General features: G+C 34.2%; 1 protein-coding gene across 1 annotated transcript in view; it reads left to right on the top strand.

The window, feature by feature from the left end:
• Positions 1-18,943, top strand: part of Zwilch (zwilch kinetochore protein) — a 55,591-nt gene extending 36,648 nt beyond the window's left edge. Inside the window, exons 9-12 of the mRNA XM_089104144.1 lie at positions 2,386-2,539; positions 6,938-7,214; positions 14,269-14,390; positions 18,249-18,943. Coding sequence (XP_088960270.1) covers positions 2,386-2,539; positions 6,938-7,214; positions 14,269-14,390; positions 18,249-18,322 — 627 coding nt within the window. The 3' untranslated portion in view covers positions 18,323-18,943. The remainder of the gene's footprint in view (positions 1-2,385; positions 2,540-6,937; positions 7,215-14,268; positions 14,391-18,248) is intronic.
• The last annotated feature ends 534 nt before the right edge of the window (positions 18,944-19,477 follow it).

The following is a 19,477-nucleotide window of genomic DNA, read 5'->3' as shown; positions in this document are numbered from 1 at the left end:
AGCCTCCCCCCTGCCCATTATTCCCCCAGACACATCCAATCAAAATTTTGAGATAGCCATTTTGTTCAGCGTAAATGATTTCCTGATAGAAAATATGTTTTTGAGGAGGACACTCCCCCGCAACCCTCGGGGCAAGGGTTTTAAATTATGCCCTGAGATAAGAACGATGTTGCCACAATGTATCATTTTGTTTTGCCTTTAGAGCAGGGCACTTCGTATTGAAGAAGTTGTCGTAGAAATTTCGAAAATTGCTCATTCAATTGGAAATTGGTGTGGCTTGTGCCCTATTTAATAGTCGAAAGTAATTGGAGGGCAACTAGACCCCTACCCCACGCCCATCCTTTCCCCAAACACATCCAATAAAAATTTTGAGACAGCCATTTTGTTCAGCGTATTTGATTTCCAGATATAAAATATGCTTTTGAGGAGGACACTCCCCCAAAACCCTTAGTGCAAGGGTTTTAAGTTGTGCCCTGAGGGCATATAAAGTTTTTATAGAAAGCATTGTTGTAGAAACTTCCAGAAAGGCTCTTTCGATTGGAAATTCAAAGGGCTAGTGCCCTATTTATTAGTCGAAAGTGATTGGCGGGCAACTAGCCCCCCCCCCCCCGTACATCATTCCCCTAAACACATACAATCAAAATTTTTAGATAGTCATTTTGTTCAGCGTAGTTGATTATCTGATAGAAAATATCTTTTTGAGGAGGAGACTCCCCCACAACCCTCGGGGCAAGGGTTTTAAGTTATGCCCTGGGGGCATATAATGTTTTTGTAGAAGGTGTTGTCGTAGAAACCTCAAAAAAGGCCCTTTCGATTGGAAATTCAAACGGCTAGTGCTCTTTTTAATAGTCGAAAGTGATTGGAGGGCAAATAGCCCCCCTCCTCACGCCCATCATTCACCGAAACACATCCAATCAAAATTCTGAGATGGCGATTTTGTTCAGCGTAGTTGATTTTCTGATATAAAATATGTTTTTGAGGAGGACACTCACCCACAACCCTCAAGGCGAGGGTGTTAAGCTATGCCCTGAGGGCTCATAAGAACGATGTTAACCCAGTACACTATCTATTATTTTTTCCTTTAGAGCATGGCACTTCGTATCGAAAAAGTTGTTGTAGAAACTTAGAAAAGGGCTCATTCAATTGGAAATTGGAGTGGCTTGTCCCCTTTTTAATAGTCAAAAGTAATTTGAAGGCAACTAACACCCCTTCCACGCCCACCATTTCCCGAAACACATCCAATCAAAATTTGAGATAGCCTTTTTTTTCGAGAAGAAATTAACATAAGTTAGGCTCAAAACCCCTATGCCTTCCCAAGGCCAGAATATAATTTGCACTTTACTGAAAAAAATACAAATGTGTCAGTTTAATATATATTTACTGATATTTAGTAATCAAAATGTTAATATTATTTGATTTATTAAAGTTATAAAAGTAAAAACATTTATATTTTTTTTTCAGTGAAGTGCAAATTATGTTCTGGCCTTGGGAAGGCATAGGGATTTTGAGCCCAACTTATTTTAATTTCTGCTCGTTTTGAGTTTGATTTGGTTATTTATTGTAATTTCTGTTCGTTTTGGGTTTCATTTATTTATCGATTTCATTTATTATGCTGATTTGTGGTAGTTTCACGCCTCGTAGATTATTTGATTTTATTTTTGCTCATTTTTTGTTTAATAATACTTTTCTTTGAAAAAATTATTTTGTGGAAATTTTTTTTTAATTAATGTGTTGTAAAATCACATAATTATAACATAGTACCTAAAGCTGAGACAAATTTTCAATGTTTTACGTTTTTAATGGCACGTTTTTAATAACAACATTTTTAATGGCACACATCTAATGGCATTTACTTTCATTTTATTTATGACTTCCAGATTCTTTTTAAATCCATATTTCAACGGGATCTCTACTACGCAATCCTAAGGTCAATTTGATATTTAACAGAGATAATACGAAGACAGTGTATAATAAATTGTCACTCCTTTATTTCCCTACTTCTATACTGGATTTAGGAAAGTGGGTTAAAATAACGGCAAAATTATAAAAAAACGCCAAAAATATTTTAGTAAATTAATCATTTGGTAAAATCATGAAAAATCATTAAAACAAGCTCTTTTCAAGCATGCGTACTTCCTTGAATTCTGTACTTTCAGGCTGGATTTAGGACAGTGGATGAAAATTAACTAGAATATTATATATAAAGAAAAAAACGCCAAAATGTCTTAGTAAAATTATCATTTGGTAAAATCCTGAAAAATGATTAAAACAAGCTGCTTTTTTCAAGCATCACACTCCCCCTAGAAATTTTCAGATTCCCCCCCCCCCCTTTAACGTATTTTTTGTGGCTGACTGCGTATATTTATGTATATATTTATATTTCAGATTTCTTCGATAGGGAAGACTTTATTGGGTAAGGCCTTAATTAAAAGTCTGCGTGGATCAAGCAACCCGGTTTTTGGAGAAGTAGAACCATTACAATTATTAGTCGATTGCGGGATCGAGAAATTCAAACACGACTACGTGCACGCCTTCACCAGTGAGTTATCAGCTACATCTGATATGTTTTTGCTATAAGCTACATTTTGCTTCCTAAGGTTTTTGGTGCAGCTTGTTTTTATCTATTTTTTGCTGATTTTCACCCCATATTTTCTTTTTTTTTTAAACTTGGTACCCGCTATTGCCAAAAACTGTACAACTGCATACGGTGATTATTTTCATTAAAAAGTCATTATCCGGTTCAAGACATTTAAGGTTGAGTAAGCTTCCACTTAACCAAATTAATAATCAGTTTTCATTTTCTCTATCCTTGGTACTTTGAGGTTGGGTAGAGGAAGATGTATCGTTGGGTAGGTTTCCACTTAACCAATTCATATAAACAGCTTCCATTTCCACCATCTTTGAAACTTTGAGGTTGGGTTGAGGTACGTGTATGGTTGGATAAGCTTCCGCTTAACCAAATTAAATAATCAGTTTTCATTTTCTCTATCCTTGGTACTTTGAGGTTGGGTTGAGGAACATGTATGGTTGGGTAAATTTCCACTTAACCAATTCAAATAAACAGCCTCCATTTCCACTGTCCTTGAAACTTTGAGGTTGGGTTGAGGTACATGTATGCTTGGGTAAGTTTCCACTTAACCAATTCAAATAATCAGATTTCATTTTCTATGTCCTTGGTCCTTTGAGATTGGGTTGAGGCTGAGGTACATGTAGAGTTGAGTAAGCTTCCACTTAATCAATTCAAATAATCAGATTTCATTTTCAGTGTCCTTGATAATTTAGGGTTGAGGAACATGTATGGTTGGGTAAGTTTCCATTTAACCAATTCAAATAAACAACTTCCATTTCCACTGTCCTTTACGCTTTGAGGTTGGGTTGAGGTACATGTATGGTTGGGTAAGTTTCCGCTTAACCAATTCAAACAATCAAATTTTATTTTCTTTGTCCTTGATAATTTGAGGCTGAGGAACATGAATGGTTGGGTAAGTTTCCACTTAACCAATTCAAATAAACAGCCTCCATTTCTACTGTCCTTGACACTTTGAGGTTGGGTTTAGGTACATGTATGGTTGGGTTAGTTTTTGCTTAACCAATTCAATCAATCAGATTTCATTTTCTCTGTCTTTGGTCCTTTGAGGTTGGGTTGAGGCTGAGGTACATATAGGGCAATGTAAGCTTCCACTTAATTAATTTAAACAATCGGATTTCATTTTCAGTGTCCTTGATACTTCGAGGTTGAGGAACATGTATGGTTGGGTAAGTTTCCACTTAACCAATTCAAATAAACCGCTTCCATTTCCACTGTCCTTGACACTTTGAGGTTGGGTTGAGGTACATGTATGGTTGGGTAAGTTTCCACTTAACCAATTCAAACAATCAGATTTCATTTTCTCTGTCCTTGGTCCTTTGAGATTGGGTTGAGGCTGAGGTACATGTAGGGTTGTGTAAGCTTCCACTGATCCAAATGATCAAACTTCATTTTCACTGTCCTTGACACTTTTAGGTTGGGTTGAGATACATTTATGGTTGGGTAAATTTCCACTTAACCAATTCAAACAATCAGATCTCATTTTCTCTGTCCTTGGTTTCTTTGAGGTTGGGTTGAGGCTGAGGTACATTTAGGGTTGGGTAAGCTTCCACTTAATCAAATTAAATAGTCAGATTTCATTTTAACTGTCCTTGATAATTTGAGGTTGAGGAACATGTATGTTCCTCAACTAAACTTTGTGTCCTTGACACTTTGAGTTTGGGTTGAGATTTATTTATGGTTGGGTAAGATTCCACTTGACCAATTCAAACAATCAGATCTCATTTTATCTGTCCTTGGTTCTTTGAGGCTGGGTTGAGGCTGAGGTGCATTTAGTGTTGGGTAAGCTTCCACTTAATCAATTCAAATAAACAGCTTCCATTTCCACTGTCCTTGACACTTTGAGGTTGGATTGAGGTTCATGTATGGTTGGGTAAGTTTCCGCTTAACCAATTCAAACAATCAGATTTCATTTTCACTGTCCTTTACACTTTGAGGTTGGGTTGAGGTACATGTATGGTTGGATAATTCTCCGCTTAACCAATTGAAACAATCAGATTTCATTTTCTCTGTCCTTGGTCCTTTGAGGTTGGGTTGAGGCTGAGGTACATGTAGGGCTGGGTATGCTTCCACTTAATCAATTCAAATAATCACATTTCATTTTCACTGTCCTTGATAATTTGAGGCTGAGGAACATGTATGGTTGGGTAAGTTTCCAATTAAACAATTCTTATAAACAGCTTCCATTTCCACTGACCTTGACACTTTGAGGTTGGGTTAAGGTACATGTATGGTTGGGTAAGTTTCCGCTTAACCAATTCAAACAACCAGATTTCATTTTCACTGTCCTTGACACTTTGAGGTTGGGTTGAGGTACATGTACGGTTGGGTAAGTTTCCGCTTGACCAATTCAAACAATCAGATTTCATTTTCTCTATCTTTGGTTTTTTGAGGTTGGGTTGAGGCTGAGGTCCATGTTGGGTTGGGTAAGCTTCCACTTAATCAATTCAAATAATCATTTTCACTTTCCTTGGCCCTTTGAGGTTGGGTTGAGGTACATGTATGGTTGGATAAGTTTCCGCTTAACTGATTCAAGCAATCAGATTTCATTTTCTCTGTCCTTGTTCCTTTGAGGTTGGGTTGAGGCTGAGGTACATGTAGGGTTGGGTAAGCTTCCACTTAATCAATTCAAATAATCAGATTTCATTTTCACTTTCCTTGGTACTTTTATGTTGGGTTTATTTGTTTTTAGTTGCTCTGATTTAATTTGTACTATTATTATACTGTCCTTTGAACATAATATTAGCTATATAAGTATGCGCAAGGTCTGTTTTCTTTGCACAGCCACTTCGGGAAAAGATATTTTTTTAACAAGTATGATGATACCTAAATCCACTCTCCGTCTGCTGTATATATTTTAATCCACCTTGCAGTCTGAAATAATGTCTATTTAATAAATTACACTACCAATTTGGGGTATTTCACATACAACATGAACATATACATAATATATTCATATGTTGATGCCCGTGTAATGAAACATTAAAAACTGTGACATTTGGAAACATTGAACAATATCACCGGTCTTACCTAAAAAGATAATCGGTCAGGGAATTACTGGTTTTTTTTTTCTAGATGGAAAATGTAAGTCTTAGCGTCGAAAATATGTTATGATTGAGATCCTCTACAATTTTCGCAATAAAATATACTCTAAACAAGAAACTTACTGAAAGAAACTTAACAAGAAACGAGAACAGAAACTGAAAGAAACAAGAAGCGTTAGTGGTTCATTTTATGAGTGATTTAGTTGGAGTTTCACATATTGCTATTCCTAGCCACAAACGTCACGAGATGTAAAAGGAAAGAGTCACCCTTGATAATTAGGCAGGCCCTGTTTGTTGAAAAATGAACGGGATTCACAAACCTTTATACGGACGTTCGACATTATAGCCTACTATGAACCTATTGACCGTTTGCAGTATTGAGTCACACTAGAAAAAGGTGGTAACGAGTGCTAGACTCACACTAAAAGAGTAGAAATTATAATCTTTTGAGAATGTAATCGCAGTGCCATCTATCTGAGATCATGTTATTAGTTAAAATAAAAGCCTTTGAATTAGAGCATCACCAAGTAAGCCTTGTCTGACTAATTATATTATTTGAATTTCCTATCCGACAAAAATTTTGGCAAAAAAAAAAACTTTATTAGCTTAGAAACTATAAAGAAGTGTATGTAAAAAAACGACATCTTGGCTAAAAATATAAAAACTAGTTTTTGGCTAAAAAAAAGTGATTATGATGTGAACAAGAGCTCTATTTTTTCTTTAAGTTCTACAATTAACTGTGTGTAAGCAGTATGAACCTACTGTTTTGATATTCTAAAGAAACACAAGATCAAAAAGATTAAGGTTTATTAATAAGTTGAATTTGTCGGTTATTATTTAATTGAATAAAAAATTAAGCAGTACATTGTCCATTAGAATGTTCAAAATTTACTCGTCTTAAATTTAGATAAAACATACTTCTTAGATAAGGTAACTAGAAGTAAATTTTGGTAAGTGTTCCTAACTAATTAATAAATGATTAATAATAGTATATAAAATCATTAATGATAGTAATAATAATAAATGACGTTACCCTTGATTTTCTCTGAAAAGTAATTGGATATATTGGGCCTACGCAGTTAGAAAATATTTGTCCGATAGCCAAGTTTCAAAATATGTGGATTGCTATATTAATCTCTTAATATTTAAAATGAAGTTTTCCAAGTCGTAAAACGTTATTTATCTAAGATTTTTTAGGCTAAAAGTCTTTTTGCATTCAATTATTACAATTTATGTACTTATGTCAGAGAAATAGCAATTTCTGGTTTTTGGAAATATTATCCCCTAAAATTTCTATTTATTTTAGGCGCAAATTTGGCAAACAAGGAAGAAATTCTATCAGCCCTGCCTGATTCAATAAATTCTGACTTCATTGAGTACGCAAATGAATCCGTCAAGGTTCTCAAACACTTTCATTTGGTACTTGAAATGTCTATTTTGATACTGAAGAATCTCAAAATTCCTCAAGCCAAAGTTGTCAATGTTATGGATAAGATATTTGCTTCATTGAAAGTTGACGATAAAGGTTTGACGTCTGTTGATTTTGACGTTCCTATGGGTTTTTTAGCAGAGCTATTAAAAAGGTAATGCTTTGCTGACTAGCGATTCGTAGAAAATATCTTGTTTGTTTCATTTATAGGCCTATTGGTTTGTTTCTTTATATTTCTATTGGGATAACCTAGCACTACAGACTGAAGGGTCACTTGTTTAGCCGTTCTTCTCTGGAAAAGTAAGATTTATTATATTTTGTCATTTTATGATTTAGAGTTCCTGTGCATGTTTAATTTAAACGCATAGCCTAGTGTATTGGATAGACGGAATCTGTGACACTAGGATCCTTTTGTACGATCACATGGCCAGTTCAAGGAAAAACGAGGAAGAACAAATTTCTAGACGAAACATGACATTGTTTATTCCATATTAAGGCAATCGATATTTGGTGCTGCGAATCATTTTTTCAGTTTAAGTTGGAGATTAATTTCATACTTCATTTACTCTCCTTTTTCAAGTTCTTTGCCAAACTGTTTTGCAGAGAAATATCATCTCAGTAAATAGATAATTTATTTACCTCTTACTAGATGCTCTAATAAAATAACTAATTACAATTTTTTAAGAAAATTTTTTCAGTTCTTCTAATTTTTTTTTAAGCTCTTCTTGTCATGTGATGTCTACATAGATTGCACTACAATTTTTTTTTTCAAATGAATAAAGTTTAGCGGTTGATTTTAATTTTTTTTTTTTTTTTTTGATGAAAAAAAATAATGAGTGAGCGATCCTGATCTGATTTTTTTGTACTGAATTCAGCCACCTCCTGGCTGAATTCCGCCTCATAAACTATCGGATTTACTTAATAATTGTTGCTGTGGCATCAGGGCGTTGTTTGCGAACTGCCTAGTGAAGTCTGTGACTGGCCTAGCTTTTCATCTGATATTTGCCACTACACGAAAGCTGTCAGGCCTATTTTGGCAAGACTTGAAAAGTGAATCCAGGTGCTAGCGGAAGGTGTTTTTGGTTAGTAGTTTTTAACACTAAATTTAAACTATTGTATTCATAGATTAAATAAAAACTTGTAATTTTAACTCTTTTCCTTATTTCCATTTTCAACAACTTAAGGAAACAAGAAAGAGTTGTGTCCAATCCGTATTTATACCGATTATTTCGGTATACTTTGTCCTTAGGACCAGGACAAAGGCTACGAGAGAACATGGCATGAAATGAAAAAGGCAATTTTAAATAATTTGCTTTTCTAGTTTATATTTGTGATAATATTATGATTTTATGATAATTTTATATGATAATTATGATAATTTTATGATACGTCGGTCTTATGAGCCAGCTTCGCTTTTCATCTGATATTCGTGACTATGGGAAAGATACCAGGCCGATAATTCTAAAAGGACTAGAAATAGCTAGAATTGAAAGGCGAATCCTGATGGTAGCTGAATGTGTCTTTGGTTAGTAAGTTTAGCGCTGGATCCGAATTTCTGTACTCATAGCTTTAAAAAAAGCTTACAATTTTGACTATGTTCTTTATTTCGTAGTGAATAGCATAAGGAAGCAAAGCAGGGTTGTGAAACAGGGCGTTTACTTGCAAAAAATATTGCGACTCAAAAAAAATTTGTTCATTTTAGTGGTTTACAGTTTCATACTTAAGAACCAGTCATGAGGAATTTCACTTTTAGTTCTTTTTATTAGATTGCAATTTCACAAAGGAACCCATTAAGTTTTAAAATGCTACAATTATCCTATTTTTTCCTACCCTATCTGCTATCCCACTATCCTATGCATTATGGGGATTGTTTGGTGAGTTTTGTTTTACTAAACGTAGTTTTGTCTTACTACGTAAGAGCTATGGGAGAACATGGCATCACATGGGAAATCTATTTTTCAAATAATTTTTTTTCTCCAGTCGATGTTTCGATAATTTTTACAAGCAGGTCTATTTGAGCCTTCCTAGCGGAGTGGTTAACGCACTGGACTTGAAATCCTGAGAACAGGGGTTCGAGCCCTGGTGTCGCTGGTTATTTGGTTTAGAAGGGGGGGGGGGAATGATGTGACTCTGTAAGCTCAGCCAGAGTCCACTCAACTCTAAATGGGTACCTGGAGAAATCTAGGAGAAGAACACGGGAAGCGTTAGATGATTTGCACCCAACCACGTACCTGCGAACCAGGTACGTACCTGCCAACCTGGTACCAACCAGGTACCAGGAGGATCGGTATACGTCTTATAAGCTAGCTTCGCTTCCTATTATATATTTGCGACTCGCACTTTTCAGCTGCTAAGACGCGGCTCGTCAGAAATAACGCCCTGCAGTGAACTTTGCTGGTTTTATTGTGTGACATTAACATAAGGGCGGTTACGCGAGACTTCCAGAAACACTTTCCTGCTCGGTCGCACGTTTCAAAAACTGCTGCAAAGTGAAAATGAGAAAGTAGAAACTGAAGATGACGCTTGGAGCAGGAAAACTAGTGGAATAAGTTTCAGGACCACTATCTAGCCTATCTGCACTTTGTAATAGGACCTGACCCTCTTAATTTGTGCCACAAAAATGTTCTTTCACAAATCTAGCCACGGTCTTCGGCCTTTTTGAAAATAACGCCACAAATGTCGTTTCCAACTCCACTTTCCACGACCTGTCTGGATTCGCTTTCCAAAAAAGTAGAAAGCGTTTCCAAGTCATGAAAACCTGATCAAAAAGTGATTCCTTTCCGTCTTCATCCACAGAAACACATGGAAAGTGGCTCCAGATCTGCTTTCCATGTCGCGAAGACCGCCCTATACATTGTACTGCTAATGTTCTTATTTTTCTTTTCAAACCAATAATAATAAACAGACGATTCTGGTTAAATTTTTTGGGTGAATTCAAATATGCTGTCTTCAATAGGGCTCCAATTTTTATATAGCCTTTGCATAACACATCTTTTTTCGTTTATTATCTTGGAGAAATTTGAGTATTTTAGATTTTTTTTTTCTGTTTAAAAAAGTTGATGTAACGTCTTATGCTATAATTCAAAATGCAGTTAAATTTTGTTATTTTTTATTATTTACTTATAAATAATAAATTTGTATGTTAATTATAATAAGCAGTTTTTTTTATTTATTTATAGTTTTTGTATCCATGGTATATGTCCCTGTATCTGGTGTTTTAGACAACAAAGTTTAGATTACCCAGAAATTATGGGTGCTAAAAATAAATTAGACTCTAATAGAAAGTTACAGTTGACAGAAAGAACATATGAAATAACTAGACTGCGTTGAAAAAATAATAACACTCAAATTCGGAAAAAAAGTAATTTTTTTAGAACTTGTTTTCAAAATGGACTAAAATATAAAATGGATTTTTTTTTTTTCGAGAATCTATGAATAAGTAGAAATGAATGGTGGAACAGATTTGGCTTTACATAACACATACATAGAATTTATCTAAATTATAAATACGTAAATGACAAAATTCGGCGAGTTGAGAAAATCAAACAGTTCGTGGTAACGAACTGTAAGTAAGGAGCGACCCGGCTCAATGGTAACCGAAACTCTAAAAAACGGAATTTTGGTACCAATAGACACATCAAAAGAATCAGATTTTAATTCTGATTTCAAAAATATAAGTTTCATCAAGTTTAATCTTACCCATCAAAAATTACGCGCCTGAGAAAATTTGGCTGATTTTCGAAAAAGGAGGGAAAGACCCCTTAAAAATTATAGAACCTTAATGGAAATCACGCCATCATATTCAGCGTATCAGAGAACCCTACTGTAGAGGTTTCAAGCTCCTATCTACAAAGATGTGGAAGTTTCCATTTTTTGCCCGAAGAAAGATCACGGATGCGTTTTTATATGTTTTTTTTTTCCAGGGGTGATCGTATCGATCAAGCGGTCCGAGAATATCGTAGGAGGGCTCATTTGAACGGAAATTAAAAGTTCTAATGCCCTTTTTAAGTGACCAAAAAAAATGGAGGGCAACTAGGCCCCCCCCACGCTCATTTTTTTCTCAAAGTCACCCAATTAAAATTTTGAGATAGCCTTTGTGTTTAGCATAGTCGAAAATCTAATAAATAAGTCTTTTAGGATGACTTAATCCCCCACAGTTCCCAGGGCAAGGGCTGCAAGTTATGAACTTTGCCCATTGCTTACATATTGTATTTGTTATTGGGAAGTATACAGACATTTTCAGGAAGAATTTTTTTCTGGTGGGGGGGGGGAGGGGGGCTGGAGTAGGGGGTTACTCGGGAGAATCTTTCCGTGGAGGATGTTTCTTTGGGGTAAGGGACATTTCTATGAAGGGGGCGCCGCCGAGCATTATTTAAAAAACGATCAGAAATTAAATTAAAAAAAACAAGTACTTTCAACTGAAAGTAAAAAGCAACATTAGAACTTAAAATGGAGAGAAATTATTACGTATAGGAAAGGGTTCGCCCCAACGTCAATACTTTGCTTTTTACGCTAAAGGTTTTTTTTTAGCTGTTTCGAAAGAGCTATATATTTTAATTAAACGGTCTTTGGTATTCAGGGGTTTGTGTATTAAAATTTTTTTTAACTTTTAACGTAAAGAGCGTGGTATTGACTAAGGGGAGAACTCCATCATATACGTAATAACATATACGCAATAAAAAAAAACAATAAAAAAAAATAAAGCGATACGGCTCAATAGTAAGCGAAACTTTTAAAAACGGAACTTTGATGTCAATAAATGTATCAAAAGAATGGGCTTATAATGCTGATTCTAAATATATGAATTTTATTAAGTTTAGTATTACTCATCAAAGGCTACGAGCCTCAGAAAACTCACCTGATTTTTTAAAGAGGGGGAAACATCCCCTAAAAGTGAAAAATTTTTAATGAAAATCACACCGTCAGATTCAGCGTATCAGAAAACCCTATTACATAGATTTCAAGCTCATATCTGCAAATATCTGCAACTTTTTTATCTGCGTATTTTTTGCCAGAAGAAAAATATACGAATATAGAAGTTCGTTACGTAAGATAATTTGTAAATTACGTCAGAACCAAATTTAGAGACAGCCATTTAGCAAAAGAAAAGTAAAATTTTTATGCAAATTTTTTTTACTTATTCAATGACGGTGAGCCAAAATAAAAGCTGTATTAACTAAAAAACGATCAGAAATTAAATAAAAAAAACAAGTTTTTTAAACTGAAAGTAAGGAGCAACATTAAAACTTAAAACGAACAGAAATTATTCCGTATATGAAAGGGGCTGTCCCCTCCTCAACGCCTCGCTCTTTACGCTAAAGTTTGACTCTGTCTCACAACTTTATTTTTTAAAACAATAAAAAACTTTAGCGTAAAGAGCGAGGCGTTGAGGAGGGGACAGCCCCTTTCATATACGGAATAATTTCTGTTCGTTTTAAGTTTTAATGTCGCTCCTTACTTTCAGTTTAAAAAACTTGTTTTTTTTATTTAATTTTGTTAAAAAGATCAAGCTAATTAAAAATTAATTTAGTTAATTCATGTTGATTTTAAGATTAAGAATCTATTTTGCGCCCCCAGGTTTAACTTATATTAGTAGATTCTAAGAAAAAAACTGTAATTTTTAGTCCATTTTGTAAATGAGATAAAAGAAAACTGATTTGTTTACACTTATTATTTTCGACCTTTTAGTCTTCCGATTTTATTATCATGAAAGTGCATTTATTCTTCTGAAAATGTCTATACATTTCATGTTTCTAGCTTCTATGTCCTCTCGGTTTCCAATTGGAGCCAGTTTTATGAAGAAGCCATTTGAGCCAGAATTGGAGCCATTTGAAGTAGGACACACCTTGAACCAACACAGACGAAAAACAAACATATAAACAAACACAAAAACCGACAAACAAATGAAGATATATAGAACCTGAAGTGAGAGATAATAAACAGAGAAAAATACCGATAATCTTCAGTTTTGTGGCTGATAGTTCCGCATCCTTTCCATTTCCTTTATTGCAGCCTCTCTGCAAGATATCTTTCCTATAAGCTTGTCTAATGAAAAAAGAATTGTCTTATCGCTATCAAGTCTTGTATAATAATGTTTGTTTTATTCTTTTTGCTGTGCCCCATTACCCGTTTTTGCTGTTTTATTGATACAAGAGGAGGAATTTAGGTGTTATGTTGTTGCACTGTCATCGGAAGTGCTTATATTGATACAACTAGGAAGTGACTGAACATTCGGAAGTGGTTAAAAAATGGCTCACAAATTCAGCGGGTTTATGTGTCAAAAATATAACTCGGTGAGTTGAGAAAGACGAGTTAATAAATAAAATAAGAATGAAACTTTCGAACGATCTGAAAACTCACCTTTTTAACAGCCTGATCATAGCCATTGCACTGTATGGGTGTGAAACATGGACAATAAAAGCTGAAGACGAGGACATCCTTCTTTTATTTGAAATAAGATGCCTACGCCGGATAGTGAAGATTAAATACAATGACTGTGTCACAAATGAAGAAGTTCGTAGAAGACTAAAACCACTAGACGTGAAGTTCGAAGACAGCAACTGCGCTGGTTCGGTACGTTAAGAAAATGGACCCTATTCGACCACGGGGAAGACCTGGTAAGAGGTGGGTTGACAACTTTGATTGGTAACATATCACCCAACTATCTAGAACCGCACATATCGAGAATATCGAGCAATGTCGAGCACTGGTTCATGAAATTTCGAAAGGAGCGGCTCCAAAACGTCCCATCGGGATGGATGGGACTTAAGTTAGTAAGTAAGTAAGTAAGTGAAAACTATTGAAACTGTTGGGCAAAAATTTGAGTGATGGGAAAAACCTGACTTTATTCTAAGAATCAGGCAATAAATCGATAAATTGTTTTATGTTTACAAGATCATTGACTAGTATTGTCGAATGTATTTACTTAGTATTTTTTTATCACACGAATTTTCCTCTCCTTTCCTATTTTTTGTCCTTTTCTGAATTGTGCTCAAATTTTGACTTAATGATCATCTATCTTCCGTCTTCTCCTTTTTTTTAAATTACACATACGGTGGACTCCAGTATCTTATGTTTCTAAGAATAACAACAATTTTTAGACGGCGAGTCATTAGTGAATAACCAACGCTGTATTTGCAAAAAGCTGGAAAAATTTAACTTTTAAGGTTTGGTTTAGGGACTTAGTTTCATTGCAATCTTTCTTTCAGTGGGAGGTTGGAGCCTTTTGTTTGGCAGTCCACCATAACGTCAGAAAATGTCAAGAAAAATGTCACCACCTCATGGTGCTTTACCATGGCGGATTCTTCTAATCGCCAAAGCAACGTGTCTGGTAAGAATACAAGATTTTGATTACCTGTATTAGGTACCCACACATAAGAGGAAGCATCTGCCCCTGTTTTGCCCCCCTTTCCGTTTCCCCTTCTAAAAGGTCTGGCCTCATTTGAAGTAATTGCCTCCGTCCATTTCGACCAATTTCCTTTTGCGGCCTTTTTTACACTCTTTTGGCTTTGTTTTTCAAAAATTTATTCTTTCTTATAAACGACTCACATGGTGAGTCTAAGATGCCAAAAGGAAAAATTTAATAACTCACAAAATCAAATAAAACCCATGAAACCCGGTCATTTTAGGATGATATAAAGACAATTGTATGAAGATGACTAAAGACAATTCAGGCTCATCTAATTTGTCACCTCCTCCCTCATCACGCTTGTCGGAGGTCTTTCGCTTGATACAAACCGTCCGTTTTAATGGATTTACCGAAGACATTTTAAAGCCTCGTATTTTTCCTGGGGGGGAATTTTGTATACCAACTAATCATAGACTTAAATGAAACTAATTAATATACACTTTGATTATATTAGCAAGATGGTGTAAATTAATTTTAATGAAGTTCTACCTAATTTTCTTTATTCTTACATTTCTCCTCTTTTTTGCCACTTTTAGCAAATTTTGAGCCCTTTTTTATGCTTCTTCTTCGATCTCAACAATTGTTTCTATTTTTAATCTGTAGTTAACAACTCCCACTAAACTACTTATTGAAAATGGCTGCTGTTTTATTTTTATTTCTATTATTATTTCTATTTTCTATTTCTATAAGAATTATTTCTATTTTTAATCTGAAGATAACAATTCCCACTAAACTACTTATTGAAAATGGCTGCTGTTTTGTTTATATTTCTATTATTATTTCTATTTTCTATTTCTATAAGAGTTATTTCTATTTTTAATCTGAAGATGACAATTCCCACTAAACTACTCATTGTGAAAGGCTGCTACTGCGTGCTGTTTTATTTAATTTCAACAGCGGTATAATACGATTATACTTTTAAATTACTTATATTTAAATGTATATACTTATATTTACACTGCTGAAAATGTTTTTATAAAATAACATTTTATGATTTTATTTTTATCTCATTAATGTTCAGTCGGACTGAGGGGTTTGTTAGGGACCTCTCCTTTCCACCTCGCAGGGCCTAGGTTGTCTTTGAAAAGACTAGCCATGGTAAATATGTTGCATATTTCAATTAAGCGTGATAAAAGAGAAACGTTAATCCAATATACTTGTCTTTCAGATTAATCCTAAATTAAATTAATATATTTTATTAAATTAATCTTATTTTAAATAATTTTGTCGAATGTTTCAAACTCATAGTTTAAATACGCCTAAATTAATTATAAAACAAAATTGGGAGGAACAACGTCGAGACTTTTAAACTAATTGAAAAATACTGCTTTACATACTCATGAGATACACATACTGCTTTACATACTATCTGCTTTACATACTATCTGCTTTACATACTGCTTCAAGTACCATCACCCACTTATAAAATTTGACTAACAATAATAACAGAAAGACCATTACAGAACAGGCAAATAACATAAAAGTCTCTTTTGTACGCAATAAAAATTCTCAATTTGGTTTCACACTTCTAACTTGTCTGAATTATGGGATGGGGGATAACTCCCGTGAATAAGTCCACTCACCCTTGGGTTTAGTTAATAATCGTGTTTGTAATTTTAATAACTTCGTAAATAAATCGCCACGTTTTCTTTCAATTCGAATAATTTTGGCTAATTATAAATTCTGTTAATTCTCATCATTAAGATCAAAGAAAAAGTCCTATTTTGCATCATCGTGTGAGATAGTTTCCTAGATAAATGGTATATCTAATTATCACATTTTTTCTGCCGTTTAGTTTTTGATATTTGGTGGCTTTTGACAAAAAAATGTGTTTACTGTTTTTGTAAAACCACACGGTTTTTTTTTTTACCACCACAGCTATATACTAAAATTTTGGTTTTTTTTATTTCTATATCTTACTTATCTCTTGTCACTGTGTTAGGCTGATTTTTCATGCATTGTAACTTTTTGTAAGAATTCCTTTGTAAGAATTCTTTTTGTAAGAATTTTTTGTAAGAATTCTAAAAAATGGCCCTCCCGACCAATCTTGGAGACAAATTTGCGTGGTAAAAATTATTGCGAGCAATTATTGTCAATGTACAGTAGATCGTGGCTTCAAGTCCCTCCGAACGCATATTTTTAAAGACAATGGTTCATTAATGCCCAGAGATCTTTTCGAGCCATTTATTTTTTCAGATATTAAATTAATCAGGCTAAAACTCCTGATTTTAATTTTTTTGCCAAAGGGGCCATGCATATTGTAGTACAAGCGTTCGAAAATCAAATGAAGATTATTAAATACACAGAAAACCAGGAAGTTGTTATTTTTTAGTTGAAATTAAATGGCCTAAAATACTGTTGATTTCTCTTGAATTCCAGCGGTTAGGACGTTGACTTTTCAAATATTCTTTTATAGCATAGGATAGTATCTTTATAGTATAGAGCTGCTAAACGAAGTAGACTATCACCATTTTCGGTTCTTTAATTAACATCACTTCTACACTTTAAAAGTAATTATGTAGTTTCGATATTATTTTTTCTTACTGCGCAGAAAGTGGAGTTTCGCCACATTTTTTTTTTTTTTTTTTTTTTTTTTTTTTTTTTTTTTTTTTTGCATGAATCCTAGCACCTTTATCCAAAAGCATTTTAATAACTTCTATATTACCACTATTAACAGCCAAATGAAGTGGCGTATCGGAACGCGTTCCATTTTTATTGTTAACTTTACAGTCGTAATTTAAAAGTAATTTAGCAATTGCTATATGGCTGTTCATCAAAGATAGACGAAGTAATGCGTATCAGTCTGACCAATCTTTAGAGTAAGATGGCCCAAAAAGAGCTGATTAACTCCTTCACTCCTTCGTCCTTTGCACAAAAACAGAGTATAGGATAGTATAGTATAGGATTGGTTTGATGAAAAGAAACAGTTTTTTTAATCTCATTCGCGAACAACTTTAATTACATTTTATTTTGTATTTGTATTGTGTCGGATTAACGGCAGTCCTTGACTACTAGGGTCCGTGCGTCGGCCCTGCAGCGTGGTGCTACAGCTCGGTTCGAACTTTGGGTTGTGTATTACCAAGCTGAGATCAAACCCACTGCGCCACCACAGGACTTATTTTATTTTCTTTGTTGTAGAGAGTAATATATTAGGGCATCAGGGTATTTTTGAAGTCAAACATATGGACAAAAAAATTTCCACGATTATTTAAGGCCCTTAACGAATTTTATCAAAGTTGTGACCTATCTAGATTGTTTTTGTTTGCTTTTTTCGCATCAGACAACGAGCAGTTATCTTATTACTAACAACCTTATTAAACAAACAATAATCAGTGAGTGAAACTCGGTCCCCTGGTATATAATTATTATTGTAACTTTTTGCTGCAATACGTAGCCTTTAATGTGAAGCAGTTGAGAATCCTATATTCACTTTATAGCTGTCAAGCGGGAATATATTTCGACACAAGCTTGGATCAACTGATTTGTCGACAAATAAATTGTGTCTTGAGACTCGTACTACTCATACTCAAGGTTTTCAACTTTCATGGGTCTATAAATTCAGTCAGCAGACGATTTATGGAAAAAATAAAGTGGGCTGAGAGGGGAAATGAATTTTTCCCAAAGTTATGGCGTATCTAGATCGTCTTTTAAAAATGTTAGTATGTCAATTTTCAGAAAAAAAAAAAAATTTGCAAAATATTCCGAGAAAAAATTTACTTGTACAATTTTTGCTCGATTAATGTAATAAGATATGCTACTATTCATTTTGTCTCTTTTCAGGAAAAGGGACCAACGCTGTCAACGTTAAGTATGATTGCATCAGAATGACTTGCATCCAGTTGAAAACAAGTTAAAAATGTATCTTTAAATGTTTTACATACTCCTTTTTGTCTGGTTTTGTAGTTTCCATTATATGTTATTATCTATGCCTGGACAAGGAAGAAATTGTCAGCCTTTATACGACTAATAAAAGTATACTCTGCAAGGCAAGGGTTACCTATAAAATCTAGTCTTATGGATGGGTAAGATTCAAAACTGTGTTCTGAATATGGGGGAGAGGGTCTTATTGCTATTTGGTTTTAACTTTCTTTTCTATAAATTTGTTAAGGCCAAAAATGGCGCAAATGTCGCTGCAAAAACGCATTTTATGCGTTAAAACGCATTTTAACGCATTAACGAACTTGCTGCTTTCTTCCCTTGTGTGTCAAAAATCCAAAGAGATTGTCACAAATAGCTGAATACCCAATTTATTGTTATATTTATGAAAGTCTTGTTTTACACAAGAGACATATGAGCACACCTCTAAAATTGTCTATGTCAACAATCTCCCGTTCTGATTCATTTCACAAAAAAGCTCTATGAACTAACAGGATTATACTACTTGTGGCCACTTTTTGGAAATTGAAAAAAATTGGCCATCATTAAGGAAACTGTTTGTCTCATTTCTGTGTCTAGATAAGTTTGTATCTAACTAAGTTGTATCCAGTTGTATTAAATTGTATGAACTAGTTGTATGAAGTTGTTATCTAGTTGTATCTATTAAGTAGTTAATTTTGTTTCCTAGGTGAAGATGATACTGGGCTAGCCAAAGAATTTCCGTAATAAGAAAAGATAATAGAATTGAACCCCGCGCTTAATTAAGCTAACTACTATTAAATTCCGTAGGCTTATCAATAGAAAAGGCCTCTGATTGGTTGAAAGTAATCATACAATAGCAATGAGGCCTTTAATTAAAATTAAAGATGGCATTGTCTGTTATTTATTCTTTATCTTTAGCATTATGTAGGCGTAATAGCTGCCTAGATATAATAGAAATATTAACAAAATGAAGGGAAAGCATCGGTAGGTGATAATATTTTACTAACCTTTATTTTCCATTTAACCAGAAATAATCTTGAATGAATATTTGCAATCAAATTTTGCCGTCAAAACAAATGTTTTGCGTCACTGTTGCGAGACTCTAGCTTCAGAAACACAGGTCATCGAGTTATTAAAGACAAAGTAAATAA

Source organism: Artemia sp. Qi Xiang Cuo, chromosome 18 (assembly GCF_049724085.1).
Source record: "Artemia sp. Qi Xiang Cuo chromosome 18, ASM4972408v1, whole genome shotgun sequence".
In the NCBI taxonomy this organism is placed as follows: Eukaryota; Metazoa; Arthropoda; class Branchiopoda; order Anostraca; family Artemiidae; genus Artemia; species Artemia sp. Qi Xiang Cuo.
The sequence above is the reverse complement of the archived record's forward strand: the minus strand, read 5'-3'. Positions and strand labels throughout refer to the sequence as shown.